The sequence below is a fragment of the Rhipicephalus sanguineus genome, chromosome 8, assembly GCF_013339695.2.
Source record: "Rhipicephalus sanguineus isolate Rsan-2018 chromosome 8, BIME_Rsan_1.4, whole genome shotgun sequence".
NCBI classification, from domain to species: domain Eukaryota; kingdom Metazoa; phylum Arthropoda; class Arachnida; order Ixodida; family Ixodidae; genus Rhipicephalus; species Rhipicephalus sanguineus.
Window position 1 is genome coordinate 50,724,259 of NC_051183.1, and position 26,816 is coordinate 50,751,074.

The 26,816-nt window shown below is 47.8% G+C and overlaps 1 protein-coding gene and 1 long non-coding RNA gene across 2 annotated transcripts; one reads left to right on the forward strand and one right to left on the reverse strand.

Moving 5' to 3' along the window:
* The first annotated feature begins 2,241 nt into the window (after positions 1-2,241).
* LOC119403218 (uncharacterized) lies at positions 2,242-14,032 on the forward strand. The gene is made up of 2 exons (XM_037670164.1): positions 2,242-3,249; positions 13,973-14,032. The coding sequence occupies exons 1-2, from the start codon at positions 2,242-2,244 to the stop codon at positions 14,030-14,032; spliced, it is 1,068 nt and encodes a 355-aa protein (XP_037526092.1).
* A 3,217-nt stretch (positions 14,033-17,249) lies between these two features.
* Positions 17,250-26,616, reverse strand: LOC119401880 (uncharacterized). The gene is made up of 5 exons (XR_005185544.2): positions 26,395-26,616; positions 24,880-25,058; positions 20,236-20,315; positions 18,594-18,674; positions 17,250-17,870 (listed from the first exon to the last, which is right to left on the reverse strand). It is a non-coding gene; the product is annotated as an uncharacterized LOC119401880 (long non-coding RNA).
* Positions 26,617-26,816: the final 200 nt, after the last annotated feature.

Consider the following 26,816-nt stretch of genomic DNA (forward strand, 5'->3'; position numbering starts at 1 on the left):
GTTCTTTAGACTTGGTCACCGGTATCTTTCGCTTGGCGCCCGGTTGTTGTGCTACCTCTTCTACCATTTCTACCACCTCCTCCTCCATGGTTTTGGTGGATGGGGTGGAGACGGCAGCAACGGCGTTAGACGGAGGTGACAACTGTGTCTGCATTTCCATGAGTATTTCATTAGACGCTTTCTGTAGTTGGTCCATTTTTCTTTTCCGCTTGGTCCAGCTTCTTTTCCGTCCTATATTGATCCACGCGTTCCTGTATGTCTTCGTAAGTGCCCCTATCGTTATTGGTGTTGCCGGACCCTGCCGATTCGCGATCGGCCACTCTGTCTGACCAGCTCACCTTGTCTGGCGTCTTCTGCTCTTCTTGCTTCTTCCCCATCGCTTCGGGCTTCTTCCCCTCTGAGGCGAATCTCGACCCGCGCCCGGTCCTGGCTCTGCTTCTGGACCTTGACCTCGAGCTTGATCGGCCCCTCGCTCGCGGCCGGGACGTGGATGTGGATCTGGACCTTGATGTGGATGTAGGGGGTGGTTTTGCGTTGTTGCTTCCGCAGGTGTCCGAGTCATGGGAGCCGGCTACCCGCTGGAGTTCTTCCTCGTTTCTTCTCGCTGTCCATCTTCTTCGTTTCATCATGTACGGCGTCTTAAATTTAGCCCTGCAAGTCCGGTCTGCCGTGGGGTGCGCCTCTCCGCAGTGCTTACACTTGGGCGTGCATTCATGGTCTTTGGCAGGGTTTTTCGCGCCGCACGCCGGGCACAGCTTGTCGTCCGGTCTTGGGCACACGTCGGGTCTGTGCCCGAGCCTGCCGCACTCTTTACAAAAGTCTATTTGTTTCCGCTAGAGGGAAACTCTCATCATGATGCTGCTGAATTAAAGGTAAACATTCGGCAGAAGTCTGCCTGGTTGGGTGAAAGACTAAAGGCAAAAGGGGAAACTCCAACCAGAAGGTAGACCAGATATGCCAGCTGTTGGAATTTTGCCTCTCAAGCACTTATTTCTCTTTCAACAACGTGTTTTACAGACAGACCAGTGGGACAGCCATGGGGGCCTCGATATCGGCAACAGTGGCAGCTCTCGTAATGGAGGACATCGAAAAGCGAGCGCTTGCCGTGTGTGACCCCAAGCCCAAGTTGTTTGTTCGCTACGTAGATGATTGCTTCTGCGTGGTGAAATCCGGCGAGGCCAACAACCTGCTCGCCCGTTTGAACTCCGTGGATCCCCACATTCAGTTCACAGCGGAAATGGAGATCCATTCAACCCTCCCGTTCCTGGATGTGTTGGTGAGAAGACAACGTCAGAGCCTCTCTTTCTCTGTCTTCAGGAAGCCAACACACACAGGACGCTACCTCCACTTCAGCTCAAATCACCCCACCTGCCACAAGTTCTCCGTTGTACGAAGCCTCGTGAAAAGGGCCGAAAGAATCTGCTCGTCTCCACGACGGCAGAAGGAAGAAAAAGGAAAAATAATCCGGGATCTCGGCGACAACGGCTACACAAAGGCGTTCATTCGCAAGGCCCTGCGCAGGAATAAGGGCGGTGGGGGTAGAGAGCCAGCGGCGCCGCCTCAGCGACGCCGTGTGCCAATTTCCTACATCGCGGGAACCAGCGAAACATTAGCGCGCATTCTGGGAAAGGCGGGGGTCGGCGTGGCACACAAGCCAACCACCACCATCGGCCGTTTTTTCCCCCTTCCCAAAGACCGCGCGCCTGTGGAGAAAGCGCAGGGCGTCGTGTATAGGATCTCGTGTTCAGACTGCCCCGCCGCGTACGTCGGGGAAACAAAGAACTTCCGCGAAAGGATGCGGCAGCATAAGAACGATCTGCGTCAGCTGAACAGCGAAAGGAGTGCAGTAGCGGAACACTGCGAAAAATGTGACCACCGCATTAGTCCTGACGATGCGGTGATCCTGGAACAGGAAAGCTGTTGGCGCCGGCGGCTTCTCCTCGAGTCGTGGCATATACAGAATACAGCGGAAAACATCAACCGCACCACGGGAACCTTGCCCCCCCTCTATTGTCAAGGCTTGCGGCAACTGTCGGCAAGAAAGCGCATATAAGCGCCGTGCACCTCGGGCCATCTCACCCCTGAAGAAGAAGCCGGTCAGGCTTCGAAACGTCGGGTTTTTTTTAAATAAACCTTCTGGTTGGAGTTTCCCCTTTTGCCTTTAGTCTTTCACCCAACCAGGCAGACTTCTGCCGAATGTTTACCTTTAATTCATTACGTCGAGATTTTGGCCAAGAGACCATGCAGCTTGCCAAGCGATTCACCAGGATCGTCGAAAGGATAGCGGTGTTCAAGTCCCACTTGGATTTCAACCGTACGTGCAAAGAGAACGGCGTCATTCCGCACAGCCTACGTCTGAAACGCCCAGTTTCTTCATCCGAAGGCATCCAGATCATCAGGAAAACTGAACAACGTCTGCTCACCGCACGCATACGTGAGTGCAACGCGACCATCAAGAAGAAAGAATTGGACCTTTTCTTCGCCCGACGCCAGCTGGAACACCGCATCCCCGATATAATGCCATCTCTGGAGGATTTTGCGAAGAAATCAGCTGCCACCGTGGCCAAGAAACACAAGGTAGCCCAAGACAAAAAGTTGGGCAGCATAATTCGGGACCGGGAATCGGCGACTATTCCCCCAAGCACCTTCGTGACAAACCTCTCATCCCGACATCTCTCAACCCCGGAGTTAGCCGCACTAGCCAAGGGACATGGTTTCAACATCTCGGCCATTCCCCCTATCTCGAAGATAGTCGCTGCAGTCGTGGACGGGATTCAACACCTTGAAGCCGGCGCCCGTCAAGAGACCCGTCTCAAGGTAATAGGAGTTCTTTCCAAGATACCGGCTCGGCTAAGCGGCAACCTTCCTGACGAAGAGAGGAAGGCTCTCATAGATTTGAAGAAGGACAAGACCATCGTAGTCCTTCCGGCCGACAAAGGTAACAGCACGGTCGTCATGGATCGCGCTGACTATGAGAAGAGGGCAGGAGAACTTCTGAACGGGGAGGCTTACTCCAAGATCAAGAAAGATCCGACTCCTCAAACCCAAACCAATCTGAACAGACTTTTATCGCAGATCTTCACCAATCATCCCGATTTCAAAAACCTCTACCTGAAGTTGATTTGCAGAAACGGATCCGCCCCGAGTTTCTACGGCCTCCGAAAGGTCCATAAATCAGGAATTCCTCTCCGACCCATCGTCGACTTCACCCGCTCCCCCCTACGGGCTCTGTCATCCTATCTTCACAGGGTAATCGTGCCTCTGACCGGGAAGACGGACACATACATCCGCCACTCGGGGCATTTCGTAGAACTGGCGTCCAACGTTGTGCTTGAGGAAACCGATCGCATGGTGTCTTTCGACGTGGTTTCCCTTTTCACCAGCGTGCCCGTGCCCCTCGCACTGACTGTGACGCGCCGGGCCCTCGAAGACGACCCCACCCTGATCGACCGAACTCCACTTTCGGTAGACCAGATATGCCAGCTGTTGGAATTTTGCCTCTCAAGCACTTATTTCTCTTTCAACAACGTGTTTTACAGACAGACCAGTGGGACAGCCATGGGGGCCTCGATATCGGCAACAGTGGCAGCTCTCGTAATGGAGGACATCGAAAAGCGAGCGCTTGCCGTGTGTGACCCCAAGCCCAAGTTGTTTGTTCGCTACGTAGATGATTGCTTCTGCGTGGTGAAATCCGGCGAGGCCAACAACCTGCTCGCCCGTTTGAACTCCGTGGATCCCCACATTCAGTTCACAGCGGAAATGGAGATCCATTCAACCCTCCCGTTCCTGGATGTGTTGGTGAGAAGACAACGTCAGAGCCTCTCTTTCTCTGTCTTCAGGAAGCCAACACACACAGGACGCTACCTCCACTTCAGCTCAAATCACCCCACCTGCCACAAGTTCTCCGTTGTACGAAGCCTCGTGAAAAGGGCCGAAAGAATCTGCTCGTCTCCACGACGGCAGAAGGAAGAAAAAGGAAAAATAATCCGGGATCTCGGCGACAACGGCTACACAAAGGCGTTCATTCGCAAGGCCCTGCGCAGGAATAAGGGCGGTGGGGGTAGAGAGCCAGCGGCGCCGCCTCAGCGACGCCGTGTGCCGATTCCCTACATCGCGGGAACCAGCGAAACATTAGCGCGCATTCTGGGAAAGGCGGGGGTCGGCGTGGCACACAAGCCAACCACCACCATCGGCCGTTTTTTCCCCCTTCCCAAAGACCGCGCGCCTGTGGAGAAAGCGCAGGGCGTCGTGTATAGGATCTCGTGTTCAGACTGCCCCGCCGCGTACGTCGGGGAAACAAAGAACTTCCGCGAAAGGATGCGGCAGCACAAGAACGATCTGCGTCAGCTGAACAGCGAAAGGAGTGCAGTAGCGGAACACTGCGAAAAATGTGACCACCGCATTAGTCCTGACGATGCGGTGATCCTGGAACAGGAAAGCTGTTGGCGCCGGCGGCTTCTCCTCGAGTCGTGGCATATACAGAATACAGCGGAAAACATCAACCGCACCACGGGAACCTTGCCCCCCCTCTATTGTCAAGGCTTGCGGCAACTGTCGGCAAGAAAGCGCATATAAGCGCCGTGCACCTCGGGCCATCTCACCCCTGAAGAAGAAGCCGGTCAGGCTTCGAAACGTCGGGTTTTTTAAAATAAACCTTCTGGTTGGAGTTTCCCCTTTTGCCTTTGATGCTGTTGAAGTACGCCCACATAGGGACCCTGTTTCCTTCGTACAGTAGTATTACTGTGGTCGTGCTGCCCAGTCTCTTGGCGTACGCCAGCGAAGGGTTCCTCGCGTTCACCAGTGCGTGCATGAGCTGGTCTTTTGTGTACTTCAGGGGAATGTTGCGGATTATCCCCTTGGCCATCTCTTCCGGCGCTGAGACGTACGCATTGGTCTCGTACTTCTTCTCGTTGATTCTTAATTTCTTGATTTTGACGATTTTCGTCGCCGTCTTCTCGTCCGGTGCGCTTATCACCAGGATATTTTGCATGGGGTTGGGGCAGATCGTGACAATTTCGTCGCTGCTCACTCCTGCTTCATGGCGTATCGCTTCGTCGAGGCTGGCTCTGCACGTGCTTCTGATGTTCAGCCCGTCTCTTGGTCTAACGAGTCGTTTCTAGGTAGCCTGGGCATCTTGCTTGTTCGTAAAATCTTGCTAATTATGCTCTTCCCGCCTCTGCGCGTCGGGCTTCTCGAGCGGGTGCCTTGCTTTTCCACCTCTTCGTTACGGTTCGCACGGTTCTTTCTTCTGTACGTAACTTCGATCCATCCCTCTGCATCGCCGTCCTCGGCGCGTCTCGTAGGATCGCTTTTGTCCTCTCCGGAATTGTCACTCGGAGTGTCTCCCACTTCTGACTCATCTACCTCCATTTCGGAGGTGCTTCCGATCACCTGGTTTACAGCGCGTCACCGTTTTTCACCCTGCTGGAGGCCGGTGCCTGCCTGGTTGGCGTTAGGCTTAGCTGTGCACACACGTAGCTCGGGTGGTTTTCACATCGAAAAAGCTTCGAAAAAGGTCGCTCATCAAGGTTCTCGGTGTCCAAGGGCTCGGGTCGATTTACGCTATCCGATGGTGGTTGCTTTTCGGGTATTTGGCTCGATAAGTCTGCGGAAAACATTCATAAAAGGAAGAGCCGACGTGAAGTGCGTCCGCAGCTTTGCGTTGCCAAACGCGTCCCCCCGTCACGACCAATTCTGTTAGCATCATTGGACAGGCCTTATTTGAGTCGCGGTAGGGCACAGGCAGTGGTGTTACGTGCATTCGTAGACTAGTAGGGTTCGTAGACAGGTAGGATTCGTCACGGCCAATTCTGTTAGCATCATTGGACAGGCCTTATTTGAGTCGCGGTATGGCACAGGCAGTGGTGTTACACGCATTCGTAGAATAGTAGGGTTCGTAGACAGGTAGGATTCGTCACGGCCAATTCTGTTAGCATCATTGGACAGGCCTTATTTGAGTCGCGGTAGGGCACAGGCAGTGGTGTTACACGCATTCGTAGAATAGTAGGGTTCGTAGACAGGTAGGATTCGTCACGGCCAATTCTGTTAGCATAATTGGACAGGCCTTATTTGAGTCGCGGTGGGGCACAGGCAGTGGTGTTACACGCATTCGTAGACTAGTAGGGTTCGTAGACAGGTAGGATTCGTCACGGCCAATTCTGTTAGCATCATTGGACAGGCCTTATTTGAGTCGCGGTAGGGCACAGGCAGTGGTGTTACACGCATTCGTAGAATAGTAGGGTTCGTAGACAGGTAGGATTCGTCACGGCCAATTCTGTTAGCATCATTGGACAGACCTTATTTGAGTCGCGGTAGGGCACAGGTAGTGGTGTTACACGCATTCGTGGAATAGTAGGGTTCGTAGACAGGTCGGATTCGTCAAGGCCAATTCTGTTAGCATAATTGGACAGGCCTTATTTGAGTCGCGGTAGGGCACAGGCAGTGCTGTTACACGCATTCGTAGACTAGTAGGGTTCGTAGACAGGTAGGATTCGTCACGGCCAATTCTGTTAGCATCATTGGACAGGCCTTATTTGAGTCGCGGTAGGGCACAGGCAGTGGTATTACACGCATTCGTAGACTAGTAGGGTTCGTAGAGAGGTAGGATTCGTCACGGCCAATCCTGTTAGCATCATTGGACAGGCCTAATTTGAGGAGCGGTAGAGTGTAGGCAGTGGTGTTACAGGCATTCCTAGACTGGTAGGGTTCGTGGATTTGTGGCTCCTCTCTCTCGACAGGGGCCAGCGCCTCCTTTTGACATCTAAACCAATGGAATTGTTATAGGTTTAGCTCTGCTTATTATCACCTTGGTATGTAATATTGAATATAAAGTACTACGAAAAAGGTCTGAAAACCATCCTCAACGAATGCACTACCTCTTTTTAACACGAAAGTGTTTTATGCCTGGTTCCACCAAGACTACAGTGACGTATTTTTGTCACGGAAATGACGTCGAAAATTTTACACGATCAGATGGCAAGGAAAAAAGTTCCATCAACGGGGCATCGAACCCACGACCGCTTGGTCCACAACAACAGATGCCGGGCACGTTATCCACAGCGCCACGGTCACAGACTGGGGCGGCTTTACAAACGCGCGTTTTAGATGCCAAGTATCTCAAGGTCGAGCTCAATCCGGCGGTGGTGGTGGTGGTGGTGTGCGGCGTGACCACCCTCACTGCGCATGCGCATACCCTCTCCACATCCCTCCTCTCCACTCTCCCTCACCATTCCCCTTCCCCTCCACCCCTCCCCCTTCCTCCTCTCCACTCACCATCTCCCCTACCCCTCTCCACTTTCCCTCTCCCCTCCCCACCTCCACTTTCCCTCTCCCCTCCACCTCTCCACTTCCCCTCTCCCATCCCCCTTTCCACTCTTCCTCTGAAACGCGGGCTAGACATGCCGAAATTCTCTCCTTCACAACGCCGCGATGAGCTCGAGCGCATGCGCGTCCCCTCCCCTTCTCTCTCCTCTCCTACGCTGCCCCCCTCTCGCCCGCCTGTCGACGCCGTTCCCCGCTCGCCCTGTGAGAATTAACGGCCAGGCTAGATGGAAGACACGACGCGCGTGGCGTCCCTCTTCGCGTTCCACGACACGAGGTCGGTAGCATGCGCAACGAACGCCAACGGAACGCGATCGTGCAAGCGCTCCGACTTCGCTTCGCCTCATGGTCCCCTTTAGCGGGAGATGGTGTAATTTTTTTTATATCTACCATTCTCCCGGTCGGCGGGGTGGTATTTCCCTCTGGGAGCGGTAATGTAATTTGTCATTACTGTGGCCTCCGCGATTAACACCTGCAACGCGTTACACGTCCGTCCCATTCGGCGCGTTCTCAAGAGAAGTTCAATGCTGTCAATGCCTTAACACACCGCGAGGTGGCGATCTTAGCCGAACCGTCGTAAAAGCGTCGGCCTTGCTCATAGCATCACGCTAATCCAAAGCAAAAATAGGTCTGAGACGCGCGCCTGCCTAACCTGGCTGTTACACCGCGTTCTCCGCCAGCGTTGTCCCCGCTCACGCGTTCGCCCCGAGAAAAATCGCTGCCGGGGGCGCGGCACGACGCGTTTTGCGTTTCCCTCTTGTCCGGCCGTGGTGTTCAATCATATTTTACGTGCTGCGGGATGGCGACCAAGTTCTGCGTCCAATATGCGACGCTGTTCTGGCTATGACAGCGCGTTCTCTGATTACGCTTTCACCGTTAACTACTACAGCCACAACAAGGCTTTGTGTAATCATTTAACATGGACGTTAGTCGTCGGGATGGAGATGCACCGCCAATCATCGAAGTGGGTGCATCCACCTTAAACGGTGCTATAGCTGCCAGACATCAATATACATTGTGCAACTCTCTTATATCAATGTGCAGAAAACATTCAGTTTCTTCTGTAAGGGCACGCTTTACTCTCGTGTTATTCCGATTCCTATGACGGAGGGATCAACCATCTTTTTTCTTGTGCAGCAAATTCAGTTGGCTTTTAGTAGCCCCATAGCAAATTATTGCAATTGCGGGTTAAACTTCAAAATGTCTTTCTCGACTAAAGCAAAAACCATTTCAAACTAACTTTCTATGAACAAAGTCGTTGTTATTCTCAGTCGTATTCGTTTTTCTTCTTATTTTTTCTGGGACCACTTTAGGGTGCTACAGACGTCTCAACGTAGGGTAAAGTAGCATTTCTGCGAAGTTAGGGGCGCCGCTTCAGAGCTTATGCGCCTTGCGCAGGCAAAACAAAAATTTTACGACATATTATGTTTGACGGGGAATTTCAATAAAAAATTTATTCGTTTGATCTTTAATCGTGTTTTGTAAAAAAATTCCAAAAACACTACAATTTACTCAATCTTACTAACACGCTAAGGAGTGAACAATCTAAAGCTACTATAAGCAACTGTCATAAAATAAAACAACGATGCTCTAAAATCGCAAAAGAACAAGTGTTGAAAGATTGCGTGAAATGGTCGATTTATAGCGATCGTTTCGTATATGGTTTTCTACCGTTTTAAGTTCAAATGGCGCTCACCTGCTTCAAATATTTTTGCCGCTTGAAATATTATGGGGAAACACTGAGGAAATAACATCTATATGTGTGTAATTTTCTCAGGTCTTTAGATACATTGATTTTTGTCTAGCACCCAGTTTGGGAGCGTTGACGTGGACTGACCCTATAATATCTCACATATCACTATGAACATAAAACTGAGATTTCGGATATCAAGCCACCTGCGTGCCGATGCACACATTACAATAAGTAACATATCACCCACAACATAAATGTACGATATAGTATGTTATGCCAAGTGCATGTTGAAGTACATTCGATTGACTCGCGCGTCAATCACATTATAAATGTTTAGGTATATCATATTATGACAAGTGTACGTTGACAAACTCATTGGAATACTTCACATGGGAGCCGCAACGTAAAAGTAATATATAGTAGATGCCATCTTCATGTTGACGCGCAGAATAGAATGTATATGCATATCAGCCAAAGCATAAACGCGAGGTTCAGCATATCATGGCAGCCACGGTAGCTGCCTCTGTTGCTGCTGTGTGCTTTTTTTGGCTATCACAACATTTATAGATCGGGTAAGAGGTGCGGCACGTATATCAGCAGACGCATGCTATATCACAAAAATAGCTTTTGTAGCGCTAGCTACACTGGCAGGGGCAGGGCAGTTTCGCATGGCCGTCGGAAAGCCGTGCTGCGCATGCGCGAGGAGCAGTGACGGCGCAAAGCTGGTGCACCGGAGACGCCGCCGTGCGCGCCACACCAGTCAGCGCATTCCAGAGGAGTAATGTCGCAGCCGTGGCAGACGCATTCGCGCCGGCACGCCCAGCCCCTCTGTTGCGCAGTGGCCGTCTGACGCTGCGCCGTACCGCTTGATAGAACCTCTCATTAAGCGCGCATGCGCAGACGTATCATTGGGGGTATACATATAGCGGGGAGGAGGAGGAGGAAAATAAAAACGGAAGGACAGGGAGGTTAGCTAGATGTGAGACCGGCTGGCTGGCGTTTGCCAGTGTGGTATAGCCATGGAGAAGAAGAGCGCAAATTCTACTAAGCGGCGCAGAAAAGCGGAAAACCTAACAACCTGGAAAGCTAAGAATAATCAGCTGAACCTTAGCTAACACTACGTATATCCTGGCATAGCCGCGCTAAGCCACTGGAAACATTTTTTTGTATAGTAAGCCATAAGGACCTTTGTACGTATTGAAAATATTTTGATAATGATAATTTTTGACACTGTGCTGGATTATGCTGAATGTAATCTATGTAATATGTACAGTTCTTCATAAACAGGACTTGAGAAACTCGGTTCTGTAATCTGAACATCGTTATTGAGAACTCTGTTTAGGTGAGCTGAGCGACGCGTCACCTTGGTGCAGCGGCAGAAAGTACACCTGTATCGTGCACTCTTCGCTGTTACCACGCGGGAATTCACAACGAGAATTATGAGAACTACCTCAAAGAAAATTCGAGGAGTTCTGCAGTTCCTCTTCGTATCTCTCTCTCTCTCTCTGCAGTCATTGATTCATATGCGCAAACAAACAGCTAACCAAAACACAAAGCTCGATTCATCAAGATTGAGGTAGTGTGTAAGGCAATACACAAAAAATGTCATTTGTTCGCTTGTTTCTCCGCCGGCAAAGAATGCGGCAGTAAGTAGACCACGATTTTCAAATTTGAAGGCTGTACTCTTGGACTAGTTGGTACGACAAGGTAAACAAAAGAACACTAAAATTGAGGTCACAAAAGAGACGAAGGCGAGAAGACGAATGCTCACAATATTTCTGTTGTCAGTCAGGGATTGTTTCGTCGTTTTCGTATCTCTAGTGTCCTCGTTTTTGGTGCGCTTCCTGACCGCAATTTTAAACAAAGTCTTAAATAAATTGCCACGCATGGAGCGAATGAGGGGTTCGCAAGCTAGCATGATTGAAGAACTGTCATTGTGAGTACTCCGTTGAAAGGCATAAGTAGTATAGTAGCACTTAAGGTATTGCCTCTTCTCTTCTCTATTAGATGCGAAGCATCTCATAGCGGAGTTCAAACCGATGGTGGTGGTGATGATGGCGGTGTGCGGCGTGACCACCATTACTGTGCATGTGCATACCCTCTCCACACACCTCCTCTCCACTTTCTCTTTCCCCTTTTCACTCACCCTCTCCCTTTTCCCTCTCCACGTTCTATCTCCCATCTCCCCTCTCCACTTTCCCACTCCCCCTCTCCACTTTTCCTTTCCCTTCCCCTCTCCACTCTCCCTCTGAAACGCGGGCTAGACATGCCGAAATTCTCTCCTGCGCAACGCCGCGATGAGCGCCAGCGCATGCGCGTCCCCTCCCCCTCTCTCTCTTCTCCTACGCTGCCCCCCTCTATCGCGCCTGTCGACCGCGTTCCCCGCTCCCCGTGCGAGAATTAACGGCCAGGCTAGAGGGAAGACAAGACGCGCATAGCGTTCCTCTTCGCGTTCCACGACGCGAGGTCGGTAGCATGCCCAACGAACTCCTACGGAACGCGATCGTGCAAGTGCTCCGGCTTCGCATCGCCTCATGATCCCCTTTAGCGGAAGATGGTGTAATTTTATTTCAACTGTGACGCTTCGAAAAATGTATATTTAGATAGAAAATAGACAGGATGACCAACAGTTTGACGTTTACGTAGAAATAGCCAGTCTGACATTGCCTGTTGTTTTGGCTATCTTTAAATCGTTCATGTAAACTGCGATATGCTACAACTGCGGAATGCATTAGTGAAAGTCCTAAGCGTGAACCTTATTATTTAGGTTGTCATTGCGGAAGGTTTTATGTTGCTTGGCCTCTCATGCAAGGGGTTCGGTCACTTTAATAATGATTGCACTCTACGTTGACATTTAAATAAAAAAGAAGCAATATTACCTGAAGAATAAACACCACGAGAAAGTATCCCGGTTCGCTCAAATGTCACTCTGTAAGCGGAGAGCTCTGAAAATAATGATGTATAGTGCCTGCGAGAAGTCCACTAAATCTGGTCACACCGAACGTAGGAATTACACTACTGAGAGCTGCGGATCAGTGTTAAACCGCCGCTTTAGATTAGCAAGTATTATGCCACGTTGCTGCGCTCGAGGACATGGGTTCGATTCTTCACCACGGCAGCGGCCTTTCGATGAGTGTGAAATACATGAAAACCGCTGCACTTATGTTTAGCTGCACGTTCAGGTTTCCTTGGTGGTTAAAATAATCCGGAGTTATACAATACGTTGTGCGTAATAATCATCTGGATGTTGTCGCGTAAAACCCCATCAGTTATCGTTAAAGATTCGCGTTATGTTAGCTGAACACTATATTTTCTAACACATTTTTGTAGAAAAAGTAATTCTTCACATAAACCTTGTGCGACTCAGCTGCTCTACGGAAGATACATACGATTTTGGTAGGTAACGCTTTCCTGCTTGCTTACTATAGGCGCTGAGCGATGACTACACACTGATAAACAATTAGTACCAATTGTGAGCTCTAAAAATTGTGATTGCTCTTTAGTTGTCTATGAATAATCTGACATCTTTATTGTATTTTTCTAAACAGACTGCCAGCTTTTACGGAAATCAAGTGTAGTGGACTCCGACATTCCCAAAGACTGCAAGAAAATCTACAAAAGCAAGTGCACAAAAAACCTCTTCACAAATGGTATCTACCAGCAAAAATGTAAAGGATATAGTGCCCATGCCCGTCCTCGCAGTCTGTGATACTTCAATAAATAATGTCACATACAAAGGCAATAAACTGGGAATCTACCGTATTTACTCGAATCTAGGCCGCCCTCAATTCCAGGTGGACCCCTGAAATTTGCAGGGCCAGAAAAAAAGCTTACCTCGAATGCAAGCCGATATAAAAAAAAGAAAACACACACTGCACGATCGCTTCCAGAAAACTGACCAACTCCGCGCTCGCACTGCTCGCTCCTCTGCCACCTCCGCTTCACGCGACAGGAGGAGAGAGGGTGTCAAAGTTCGTAACATTCACTGGCGCTGTAATCACGTTACCCGTACACCTTTGCCGGCGTGAAATCTCGCCGTCGCGACGACCCTCACCGCATGAACGTGGGACTGCGAGATTTCGGAACAACGGACAGTACAAAGCGGACGACGCAGTCGGCCTGAGTAGCCATGGGGACCACCACTCTGTCGCTGAGCCTTAGCGACCTCGTCACCATGAAGCTGCCGTAGGATGTCGCGAAAATGAGCCTCGGACGTGCATGCAGAGCCGTCTGAATACGGTAGCCTGAGATCGGCCCATGGTGAGCCGCCATGCCGCGCTAGCGGCAGGGCCTTAGGTAGGTGGCGGCTGCGGACAAATCATGGTACTCGAATCTAAGCCGACCCCCCACTTTCGCAAATAGCTTTTTCGAAAAAAAAATAACATTGCCTTATATTCGAGTAAATTAGGTAATATGACGCCTATTGCAAATAACTGCTTTTCCTACTTATCCACAACAGACTGTCTTATACCGTCAAATGCTTCAACTATTTCACTGCCGCGAGCTACATATGCACATATAGAACTTCTGGTACTGCTTAAAGAGGCGCAGTGGAAACTTTTTGTGAGTCCATCTTGTTTGTTTGCAAGGTGTTTTTAGCATCATAAATGGCAAAGCAAAGCTAAATTCGCATTAGACAAACACTCAAGTACGGTTGACAATCTATGGAACGAAATTATGGCCACGCTCAATTTATTTATTGTGCCCTTATACTTTTCTTGCTGTACTATATACCCATGCGCGTATGACAAGTGAATCTTACAAATATAGCTGTCTTTTGTGTTATCTTTTCTCGTAAAAAAGATCAGTTATGGATCTTTAATCCATAATTTTCTCTAATGAAGCAAAAGCTTTTTTTTAGTTTGCTATATAAATTTGGCGGAGCTCTCCTTAAAACAAACAGAAAATGTGCAATAAAGACTGGGTAGTTAGTGAAGGTGGGAAGGTCCCTTATTCCAGGAACCCTCTGGCCTGAAGCGCCTGCCGGGCTCTGGCGACGAGTTGACGCAGATCGAATAGGTCAGGCTGGTAGGTCACAGCCTCCAACGTTTCAAAGAGGATGTCTGGGTCCGCATCTGTTGCTGCTGCTTGTAGCGCTGCGATTCTTGCTGTACACTGCAGTAGAAGGTGTGCAAGACTGCCCGCCACATTGCAATTTGGGCAACGTTGGTCTTTTATGTGCAATGTGATGCCGCAATACAGTGTGATGCCGCAATGAACGTATTGCTTTGAAGTCGCCTGTAGTCGGTGCATTCGTCTCTTCTGAGTTAGGAATGCGGGAGAGGCTATAACATGCCTTCAAGCCAACACCGTAGCCACACAGCATACGGATATCCTTACCTCAAGCGGAAGACAACGGATAAAGAAACTGATACGGAAGGACAAGAAGCTTGCTCTAGGACTGCCACCACCCGCCTCCACTTACCGATTGCTTCGCCTGACAATTCTTAATTCATGGGAAGAACTCGCGGAAGCACACCTCACCAACCAGGTTGAGAGACTTACGACCTCACCAACAGGCCGAGCAGCTCTCCGACGCACAAGCTAGGCCACTATCCTATAACACGAGGACAAACACAAGGGCAAGGTACTGTCGCAGCTACGAAAATGACTGGGAGTTCAGCGGACCCCTCGCAACGTTCATCCTGAAGATTCCCTAGGAATGTGGCTCGCCAGGGTAAACACCGTCAGGAACAACCACCGTAAGACCACCACGCGCCATACATGTACGCAGCCAAGTATCAGGGACGTAGCGCCTTCGCGATTAGCGCCACAGACTATAAGTGGATGTTACTGGAGGCGGCGACTATCGTCGCCAAACACGGAGAGACAGCCGAAGAGGCCGTTACAGCACTCGCTACTCAGACGAGCGAGGATTCCATCGTGGTTATCACCGACTCACAAACAGGGGCACGAAACTGTCTCAAAGGCAGGATCTCTGAGATAGCGGTAAGGATAATTCAACGCATCCACACTCTTCGCCCCTACACCTGCATCATATGGGTTCCTGGTGACGAGGGCCACGAAGTGAATGAAACGGTGCACACCGCGGCCCGCGCATGCGTCAACCAGGCCTCCCGATGCGAAACGAAGCAGTATAAATGTACATTTTATTTTTACGCGATGTTCTCGGAACAGGCACATGGGAGAACATATGGACGTGATCAGCCCGCCTTGCTCCGACACCAAGTAGGAAGAATGTTCGACGCCCACCATTGATCCTAGAAATAGCGTAATCCGGGACTTCAATTGTAGCACATTTGCTAGGAGCACGCAAAACACGTAATTACCATTAGACGGATGTCGTGCGCCATTTTGCTCGTTTCTTCCCCATCAGTTTCCTCTCTATTCCACTTCGTCTTACTTCATGGGCTCAGCGCATAACGCTTCACTTTTTGGGACTTCTCTGATTACTTATTCTGGTGTAATACCTGACCCCTTGCCATTGGAGGCACAGTTTCTTTGACCTCACTCTTCGTACCATACGTTCTACACTATTCCGTGCTATGTTGTTTAACGAACTTGGAATGGCCCAGATCATTCTGGATTTGGAGGTACGACATCGTACATTCAAGGACATATCCTCAAGGCTGCATGTTCGATATCCTGTCGTTCAACCTTCATAAATAGTCTTTATCTGACGTCCGTAGATTTTTCTTCCACACTTACTTGACCTCAGTAAGTTTGATATTTTCAGGGTGGCCTAGCTCATGATGTGCAGGAACTATGGAAGCTGTCTTATAGGTAGCGAGATGAGGACTGCATCCTGAACAAGCTGCTTACGTTCAGCTATAGCATTTCACAACAGCATCGGGACAGCACTTCAAGTTGCCTGCAAGCTCCCGATACTTATTCAGGAACAGCTTTCACGTATGCCCAGTTCTAATAATTTGCAGGTTTCAGGTTGATGTGGAGAAGAATAGTAACTAATTTTCGGCCATTAGCCCAACTTCTTAGCTTGGTACGCCAAGAATTCTCAGACTAGCGTCTTGGTGTCCTTTAAGCACTAATCTTTGATTAACTTGATGACGCTGTGTGCATCTTTATTTCCTTCTTATATATGCAATCACCCTGTTGAGTTAGTCAATAAAAGCATAAGAGCTTGCCTTCGAATGTTTTCGCATGTGCCATATTTTCGCGAATATTCAGAGCCAAGTGCGATGAACATCCGTATGCTTGGATTTACGTGCGCGCTAAAGAGTCTCAGGAGGTCAAAACTAATTAAGAGCCCTCATTACGCGCGTGCGAAGAAAAAATGCGGCTACATTGAACTACGATGACGCAATTACATCAGTTGGCAGGGCTGGTATTCATGAGCGGTTGTTCGCAATTGATACCTTTCTCTCTCGACCCCTGTCGGCTTAGCTGCTGTGCGTGCCTACAAGCCTTGGTGTCCGCTGCTGCTTTCTCGGTGTCGCCACCACGAAGCACAAGAGCAGAGAATGTAACCGCACAGGAAGGGTGTTTAATTTACTCGCTGCTGGCAAAGCCTCCAACAGCGATGGGTGAACACTGTCTCTCCGAATTTTTTATTATAAACTAAGTATAACCACTTTCTATTGTACTTATATGACAATTCAGGAATATTTTGATATAAAGCCTAAAACTGTTAGGCCTAACTGCTATTGGCTGTTGTTTATGTTACCTGCGTTGTGGCACGAATGCCGCATGATGAAAGCGAGAAATCACCTGACTCAACATTCAAACGAAGCTTTCACATCATGACATAGTAACTCTTGAGCGGATATTACTGGTTCTACTTCTTTTCAAATATGTAATAAATATCACACATTCACCCCTTTGCAGCACTAAGCTAGAGGCAAATTCCAACAAATTTCTGAGTAAGAAAGGTGTTTTTGTGGAAAATTTCGAAAGGGTCCGGGCTTGCAGCCTGGAATCAGTGGGGGCGTGGTCGCACGACCTATTAGAAAAAGCACCACCCCGAGGCACATTTTAGTCTTTAGGAGAAAATCGTGCCCGGAGTTCTCTCACCAAGCCGTGAATTTTGAGAAATCGTTTTTGTGTTAAAGAATGTAAATGTGCTTGAGAACTTCTCTAGCAGATGCCGCGACAATGGTAGAAATTCGTTGAGGGTGTTGTTCTAAATGTTATTACATTACGAGCGGAAAACAAATAGTGCCCTCAGTTTCTTTGGACACGGGCCCAAAATTGGCTAGGCGTGCGAATAAGTAGGAAGCGGTCAGTCGGGGTGTGAATCACAATGTTTAACTTTAATGTCCTTGTACTTGTTGTCATGTAGTCCCTGATACTCATATGCGTCTGTATGGTAAGTGAGTGTGGTTATTACAGCTGCCTCTCCTATGCGTTTTCAGCAATCTTGCCCAGAGGCGTGTATAAGAAACAGATATATTTTTAGTTTGCTATTAAAAGTTAGAGGAGCAATCCTCTAAAAAGTTATGTTTGGACTCCTGATAGGTGCAGACTGAGTGATTTAGACCGAAGGCTGTGCTTAACAGTAAATACAGCTGTCTGCAGCTGTTGTTATTAGAACGACGCCTAATGAATTGCAAAAATTGCTAATGCACACGATAACGTGTACATTTTCTTAACTGGCTATTATAATTATTAAAAATTTATTATTCAAGTTCACAAGTGTGAGGTCCACGATAGAGATGAAGTGATCATTTACACATTAATATTGGTGGTCTTGCTGGAGCGACTAGACGTACATAACACTACTCCCGCGGCAAACCGGTAGCAACACCTTGCTTTTTGCCGCATTCTTCCGCAGTGTAAATTGTATATGTAGGTTTTCCTAGGGCACACATTCTGTAAATGAATACACAGCACAATGGTAACTTTTTCAACCAATCTTCTCGGACCCATAGTTCGCATCCTGCAAAAAAAAGAAAGAAACTGAGAAGTAAACTCACATGCAGATGTACAAATCAGTATTGCGGCCAGGTTGTGCCTGGCAAATGAAAACTCAGAATAAAAGTGATACAATCGGCGCACTGATAGCGGCGAGAACAGTCGTCGGCCATCGAGTAATCTGCCAAGCGGTAGAGTGCTTCGGCACAAATACATGTGCTATCGAAGATTTCACCGTTATCGCCAGTGGCCGCGTAAGTAACAGAATAAACTCTAATGCTCGTGTTGTACGCGTAATCACATCACAAGGTGCTAAAATAATCCAGAAGGTTTCTAGTTATTCGGGGTCGCTTTGCGCAAGGCCGTAGTAACACTTGTAATGTGCCGGTAACATAAAAAATGACACAAAGGAGCGCGTGTGGCAATTTGGACTGCTGCCACATAAAAGCTGCGATCTGCTGCGGTTCATCTCTTTAACTGAATATTTCTAATGGGGTACTATACGGTTGAGATATGCCTGAGCTAAATCAATTCAGCGTTCTGATATCACCAAGAATCAACCCATATAGCCAGTAAAATTGCCTTCAAATTTAAGGAAATTATTATGAATAAGAGATCACTAAAACACACCAGACGTGTAAAACAATAACGTTTCTTTTTTTTTTTGGGGGGGGGGGGGGGGGAGGGGGTTACAATACCTTCCTTGTATTCTTACAGAGTAAACAAAAACAGGATGAACGTTCTTTACCATTTCCGTGTTTCGGTACAAAAAATACGTCGCAGTTCCGTCCGTTTGAAAAAATCAAGACATTTGTAAATTTCTTTCCATCTGCAAGGATTGATGCCAGTGAATAAACATCAGTTATTGTGAAGTTGTGTACTACTAATATGGTGCTAGCTGATAATATCATTGGCTGCTCATATATTAAATGTTTGTACGAAAGCGTTTTTCAAGTGCCTTGGGGTGAAATATTCACCCCAGTTCTACCCTGAGTGAAATCTGCATAAACAGCCGAGCTACGGTTGTCATGTATTTCTGTGGTGATTACCGCTTCGTCCACGACCGAGGCAGTTATGCAATGTATCAGTGTATTTAGGGACCAGTTTTTGAGGGATCACTTTCTCGCGCTCAAGCCGCTCATCCCCGTTTGACTTTACGGCTACCATTTGTCCGTGACCGGCACAGCTACGTCATCTATAGGTGTATCTGGGAACCAGAGCGTGGTAGCGTAGACATTCATATGTTTTCAAACTCAGCCCTACAACTGCTCCGTTCAAAAATATCCAACTGTAACCACTGTTACGATAGACACTTTCTAGCAATATGGAAAACGCTTGCAGTATACTCAGCTGAAGGCGACTTGGAGTTCTTTTGCCTAAGTAAGAATGGAGTGAGAGCTTGTTCAAAAAAAAGTTATGTGACTTTAATTTGCAATTAAGTACTTGAATAGCGCAGCCCTTAGTGTAGTTCTATTGGGAACACAGCAATGGGCTTTACACAGCCCACCAAAATCATTAATAATATTAATGTAATATTTGACGTGTGTTACGTAGCGTACATCACATCTGTCACATCTGTCACTACCGCGACTATCACATACAACCCTCAACACCTCATTTTCTGTTTTTTTTTGTAATTTTTGCTGATGTTTTTATCGACAATATTAGTCGGTGGGGAAGCTGGGGTGCTCCACAAGGAAGCTAAGGCTCCTAAGGGCTAGCGCCATAAAAATGTACGTAATAGTTTCAAGGAGTAGATTTTGGTGGGGAAAGGAATGTATTATGTTTGTCGACCGCTTAAAATGCGGTGGCCTCCCAAACCCAGGCCTCGATAAACCTTACAAACTTTATCTCACTTCTTTGTGCTTGCAACCAATGTACCTGATTTTCATGCACGTAAATTGCTAAAGCTCTTCTTGGTTAATTGAATACATCTTTAGCTTTTTTTCGCGGCATGCCTCGCCACTAGTAAGGTTGCGCTAGTAGTTGCGCTAGTAGACCCAAATTGGCGCGTTTGCCTAAAAAATTACAACCTTCCAAGAGGTGACCGCCGCTGCAGCGGCACGAAGGGTGATCAATCAGAACGACGCGGCAATTTAGCGACAGCAAGCACAATAATTACCGGCACTCAATATCCCAGAGATGATGAGCTATCGCTGTGTTCGCTGACATATGTTTTGGATTGTGAACCTGTGTACTTTGATCATTTCGCATTCGCGGGCGATCAACGCTGCGTGAGCAGCTGTTCTCCCTGAGTCGACACCAGGCCATGCCATCTCTTTGTTAGCTGTGTCTCTCTGTTATGAAAATTGTGATGTTCTCTTCTATGTTGTCTCAAATAGTGTGTATCCTTATCATAGCTTTATTTACGACGATATGGTGCAACTTACCTCGCTCCAACTGTAAGGCATTCCTGATATTGCGATAACCTAGATATTTAACGGCCTTAACCAATATTCTGGTTTTCCTACTGGAAATAAAATAAAGATATGTCAACAATATCTGATGAATTGAAAAGTTGCTGTCTGTTTGCAAACTTAGGCAGATGAACGGCGCCTGTGCTTTCTAAGAATGGTATATTCTAGGTGAATAAACACCTACTGTTACTTTTGTTTTCTTTGTTAACACTTATTTTGCGAAGCCTATTTCTATGCGGAGCAAAGGTATAATTATGCCAACTAATGTACAGGAGGTGGTTCTCGTCGTTTTTAATCGAAGGGTAAAAATCAATAGATAAGAGGAATTGAGACTGGACAAAACGACCACCTTGAGCCGATGCGGAAAGAAACCGGAACATTCCTGTTATGCGTTCGATGGTGCAACAAATGTGCTATCACGGCAGTTCTGTACACGTCCACTTCATTAGGTATCGGTCATAGTGTTGGCACCAGTTTCTAGTGCTTTGTTATGGTGCATTGGCACCCACAATGCTAGCGTGTTTGCAGAGTCTAACGCCATCTCGTTGTTATGTATGGCCACTAGACGTAGTTTTATTCAGCAGATTTTAAATGTGAATCTATTGATACCGGTGCAAAGGTAATTCGATTACTTCTATCTATCTATCTATCTATCTATCTATCTATCTATCTATCTATCTATCTATCTATCTATCTATCTATCTATCTATCTATCTATCTATCTATCTATCTATCTATCTATCTATCTATCTATCTATCTATCTATCTGTCTGTCTGTCTGTCTGTCTGTCTGTCCAGCCGCTTACGTTTGTGTGGTCTCGGGATCGCATGCATAGCTCGCAGTGTACCACAGTTCACATAGGAGGGCGTTATTGTATGAAAAAAACGACCGACAGTTCATGATATGAACTCCATGTCATGCATGTCCAGTATGTCATAAACACTTTCTTCAAGTCATATGTGGCACATATTCTCATATTATGACCTGTGGTATGCGATTATGCGCCGTACGTGAGACAAACCTACCACATCTCTGGTGATTACAACGTTTAAGTACATTGTTAGCTTTATAAGGCACATTGCGTGCGTGAATAACAGAAATACATACCGTTTGTTCTAGATGGTAATTTTCATGTAGCAAACTAACGCCGAAAAACCTGTTGGAAGGAAACCTAGCAAGCACCCACGTGGTACAGAATGTCATCTACGTTAGACGACATTGTCCTTCCCAGCTCCTCAGCGGAGCTTTCCCACGCCACTCGCAGCTCGCCGACGTTTTTTTTTGGCACGCTCTCCGGCGGAGAATGCACAACCGTGGGTGAGGGTCACCGCGGAGGGCTGGATGGGGGAACGAATGCCTTTGAACAGGGAGGAAGTATTGAGCTAATGACGGCGTAGGACACACAGGAGAACAAGCTCCATGAAAGAGCAAACTTTCACCACTTTCTCACGTAATCATAATCTAATTGTAAATTCAGTTTCAACAGAGTTCTCATTTCCCAAGGTTCCAATCCCAACGTTCTTCCTTTGGTCATCGCTGACATGGAGCAGCCGCGAGGAACAGAATCGACTGGGTCACAGGGGAGGACGAACCACGAGACGCGTAGACACCACGCCCGGCATCGCATTCAGACTCGGAGGCCACCATCGTCGAAAACCGGCTTACGTCTCTCAATAGCAGCATGATGGCCAACGTAACAAAGAAACATCTGGTTGACGAGCTGAGTGGTCGCGGACTACAATGCTTCGGATGCAAGGATGAGCTCAACGAACGACGCATCCGACGCACCAGCAGTCGCCGAGCGTTCGAGCCGACGGATACGTCAACGAAAGACCAGGTTGCCAATAATGACGACAGGCAGGTGCACCAGAGACGCTCTCCACCGACAAACATGGCTTCGTGCAAGGTTAAACAGTCTGCGAGCACAACACAACCGTGCGACCCCCAGTGACATCTGTAAAGCTCCATGCAACGCCATCCTCAACGCTCCAACGTCCGCACAGCGACTCACGTGTAGACAACACAAGATGCATCGTTACGTCGGAGTCGACGCAGTCATGCCAAACAATGCTCCCAACGCCACGCCTCCATGATAATTCTAACGCACGACTGTCCCAACACAGACACGGAACCTTCTATGACCCAGATCGTCGCCGCGCTTGTGAGCACGCAAGTTCTGTTCGCTAACTCGCTGTCAAGAAGTCCATCGAAGACGAACCCAATCCAGATCCCCTCCACAAGGCACACGTCATCCTCGATCCCCACCTCTGACGGTAGAAAACGCCCAAGAATGGATTGTGCAAGTGGAGAGGATCGCAACACTGGCCCACTGACGCAATCGTTTGCGCTGGTGAAAGCAGCGAACCGCCTCAAGGCATTCGGTAAAGACTGAAACAGCTCTTATGGCTCCCGATGCACCTATGAACAATAAAATAAAGTGCTCACTAAAAAATGCAAATGGAAGCTGATGATGCTGTATTTCTTCGAGCTGCAGACCAGACGACGCTTTCAGTCACTAAACCATTGCAGGGTACATGTACTCCAAGAACACCATTCTCTACCAGGCGCCGTACGGTCTAACAGACGAAGACCGCATTTCCCTAATCCTGAGCGGCATCGATGACGACACCTGGGCGAACCCACTGTAGCACAACTCTGCGGCAGCGTGACGGAACTGAACGACTTAGGGGCTGTGCTTGACGCGAGACGTCGGATGACCGTGCGTGCCGTTGTCGACACGACACCATCACCGTCAACAGCCTGCCGTGATCAGGGTTCACACCACCGTGTACCAGCTCGAAGTTCTACAACCAAGCCGGCAGAGCATATGCGCAGGGATTTTTCTCCCACGAACCACCTGCGCTTGTGGTGAAATTGCTAACCTCTCGCCTGATTGCAGCAAGCCGGAAACGCTAGCAACCATGAAATTGGACGAGAGATGTGAAAAGTGTGACGGCAGGAGCCGCGGAACAGGGTCTACATCACCAAGACAAGTGAACAGTTTTTTTTGCATTCGATGGGCGGCACACTACCAATCGCGTCCAGCTCTGTCAATGACCAGCCCGTCCCTGTATGCATTGGCATTGGCGTCAACACATCCATCGTGAGCGCGAGTGCCTTGAGTGATGACGTGCGCACTCACGCACGCCTGGGTTTCGCACGAGGAAACCGAAGTGCTTAAACGCAGCATACGTACTGCTCGAGCTGCGACGCTTGACGCAATTTTGAGTGCCACGAATATGGGACTCAGAGACGGCGTGGTGACGGAGATACCCGCCACCACCTATCTGATTCTACGCTCAGACTGACGTTGGGTGGGCAAAGTTGACGTCTCGTTCGACTCGTTCAACGATGCGACAATCTTCCCGATCGAGCCCGCCGAAAAGGTTTCATCGTCCGATGTGCCACAGCCGAAACGATGCCCACTACACCGCACGGGGGAATCGCTATATAATCAGATCACTCTGCCGGCAATCTAAAGAGCACACGACGACGGCATCATGCGCCTCAACGCGAAGTGCTTCCCGCCCGACGACGACTTTCCGCAGCTGGTAGAAGATGTCACACGAAAGATGACAAAAGACGGCACCTTGTCCGTGAAGGACAATGTCACTCTGTTCTGCTGGCAAATCATCAATAAATGCATCGCATTAACGGTTGCCTAAGATCATTTAAAGGCGTGGTTTTTGTCTAAAATAAATTGAGTTTACACTGTCGGCTATCTGCTTTTTAAAAATGTAAGAATCTTTGCCTATGTACTGCTTCCCTGAACAAGCTCTAGTCTAGCGTTTCTCGTCCCCACACGAGTAGGCGAACGTACACTGCTTAGACTTTCTTTTGTCAAAAGGGGCCTATGTGCTGTAATGTGATTGCTTATGTTATTTCGGACAGTGATACCATTTACTTGCCAGTGTAGCGGACCTGCCCAGTAAGCCCACAACATGCACACGGCTACTAAATTCGCACAAAAACTTGGCTGAAAGCCCAAAAATTGCCGCTTATCCCGCAACTCGCCGAGTGTTTTGCATAAAACGGATTCGCAAATTGCGTCGAATCTGCGTCGAATTTTTTCAGCTACTTAATTAATCGATCGCTGTGCTCCCATGTAAAACACCCCTTCCTTTGAACCATCTCGTTACCGCGATTGCCTGACATCATGAGTTTCTGTCACCCTTGTCAAAATTATAGTCTGGAATAATTATCTGATTGTGAAAGTACTCTAACGTATGTACGATGTAATTGTTGCTTTCCGATATGTAAGGTGCACATTTTGCTAGTATTCGCAAAGTTTATATTTTAAGACACTGAACATGGAGTTTCACCAGCTCGAAAAAGTAAGGTCCCTTCCACTATTGATTAAGTTTCTATTCGCCAGCTTCTCGCGCTGCCTCTTGGCACGTATCACAATAGAAACATGATATGTTATACCTGTCTCAAGCTTTAAGGCATATTAATAACTTGAAACACAATGAACAATTGAGTAGAGGTAATTGAATTTAAGCCAATGAAGCTCAAGTTAGGTCTGCCACCGGTAAGACACTAACTACAAGTGCATATTTTTTGCTCATTGAGTACAAAAAGACTTATTTCTAGTTCTTGCGTTTTTAAGCACTTACAAAGTAGTTCCACTTTGGCTGTTCCTAAATTTGAAATGAGATCTCAAAGTATGATCTAGAGCATTCCGCTTCGTGTTATATGTGATGACACACTTAAACTGATTGCCCAGTGCAGCTGGGTCATTGTTGTATGTGGCCCACAGGAGTACATATACGCCATTGCCTCCTCTGTTAACATTCTGTAAAGTATGAAAATAGCGCATTAGATGAAGACTAACTTGCAGCGTTCAAAACCGCTATAATGAAGGTATTAACGAAATACGAATTTTAAAGGATCATTTTTTTTTTGTTAGACACAATAATATTGACAACTAACAGACAATGAAGCCAAGCAAATTCTACGAATGCTGTTTATAGTAAGTCTGACATAGATGTGAAGAAATTAAAGTGCACGAAAAGATAACTTGCCGCAGGCAGGCACCGAACCTGCAACCTTCGAATAACGCGTTCCATGCTCCAACAATTGAGCTCCAAAAGCGGCCATCCCCTCGTCGTGCTGGCGTCATGTAACACGCAATCTCCTTTTTTTGTTTTGCGAGCAACAGCCAGCCAATATCCCCTCGCATACTACATGTAGGCTTGGAGTCTCCCAGAACGAGACCCTTGCTATGAATGAACGAAAGAGGGGAATTTTAAGGGTGCGTTTATTTCTTCGTTAGACACAATATTAATGACAACTAACAGACAAACACGCCAAAGAAAGTATAAGCGATGACCCATATGTACCCTCTAAAGCGGACGAGGGGATGACCGCTGCCGTAGCTTAATTGGTAGAATATCGGACACACATAGAAAGCGAAGGATTGTTGGCTGGCTGCTAGCTGTTAAAAAAACGACTACGTGCTACGTGACCCCAGCAAGCAGGAAGGAGAGCGGTCTATACTTGCCACTGCTACAACCTACCATGAAAAGAATAAAATGCGCCGTTTATGGTGAGAACAAATGGTAGTGCCAATATTTAGACGATGTAATTAGAAAATACAGCAGCAGTAGCGCGATTGCGTGTCCCAACATATCTGGCATTGTAGAACCAGGCACATACTCCGCCGCACGTTGGTGTCCACATATTTGTTGGTGCATCAAAACACAAGATGTTAAAGAGGACAAAATCATTTAAGCAAAATGCGATAGGGAGAAGCGTAAGCAAAATGCGATAGGGATAAAAATTCGTAGAATAGAGGGAAATATGCATGTAGTAGTTGCACGTGCTCATAGAACTATAGGTAGAGAATTAGCGGAAGCGGAGGCGGTGGCTGAAGGAGCTTTAACGGCGTGGTCAAGCACAGAAAACAATTACCGCGCTCCTATACGTTTTCGCTCTTCTGCCATTACGAAAGTGTGAACAAAGCCTTAGCCGTGATATACAGTGGCGCAGCTTTCACGGCCGCTTCCTTTGGTGCTTGTGCGTGCTACAACTATTACCCTGGGACTGACAGAGCCAGCACTGATGGCCATGATGGTGAATGCGTAGAGACCGTGCAGGCCCATTAAGCTGCACTAAATACAAATGCTTACCTCGTAGGCGTTTTGCAATGGACCGAAAACTGCTTCATTTACCCAAAATGGTAGAGGCGCGCTTTTTCTTTGGGCATCACAATTTTTCATCACATCGAGCATAGACAATATGAGCGAAAACAGCACTGGGCCTCGCATTCTGAAGTTTCTCCGTCCAGCGTGCCTTACTGTAGTCGAGGAGAATCTGTTCTCCTCCGCAAGTTATACTGGCTCTAGGAGATGCTAAATAACCAAAAATTCTATCAACCGCAAAGAAAGTGTTATGAACAAGTTTCGTAGCAAATGAAAGTTAACAAAGATTCACAGGTGCGCTGCTTACCATTGTGTTTGCCACAATGAGAGCAAAGTGCAAAAATGAATATCGTAGCTTTTACGTTGGCCGAAACTTTGCATTATGTGTAATGTCCCCATTCTTCAACATT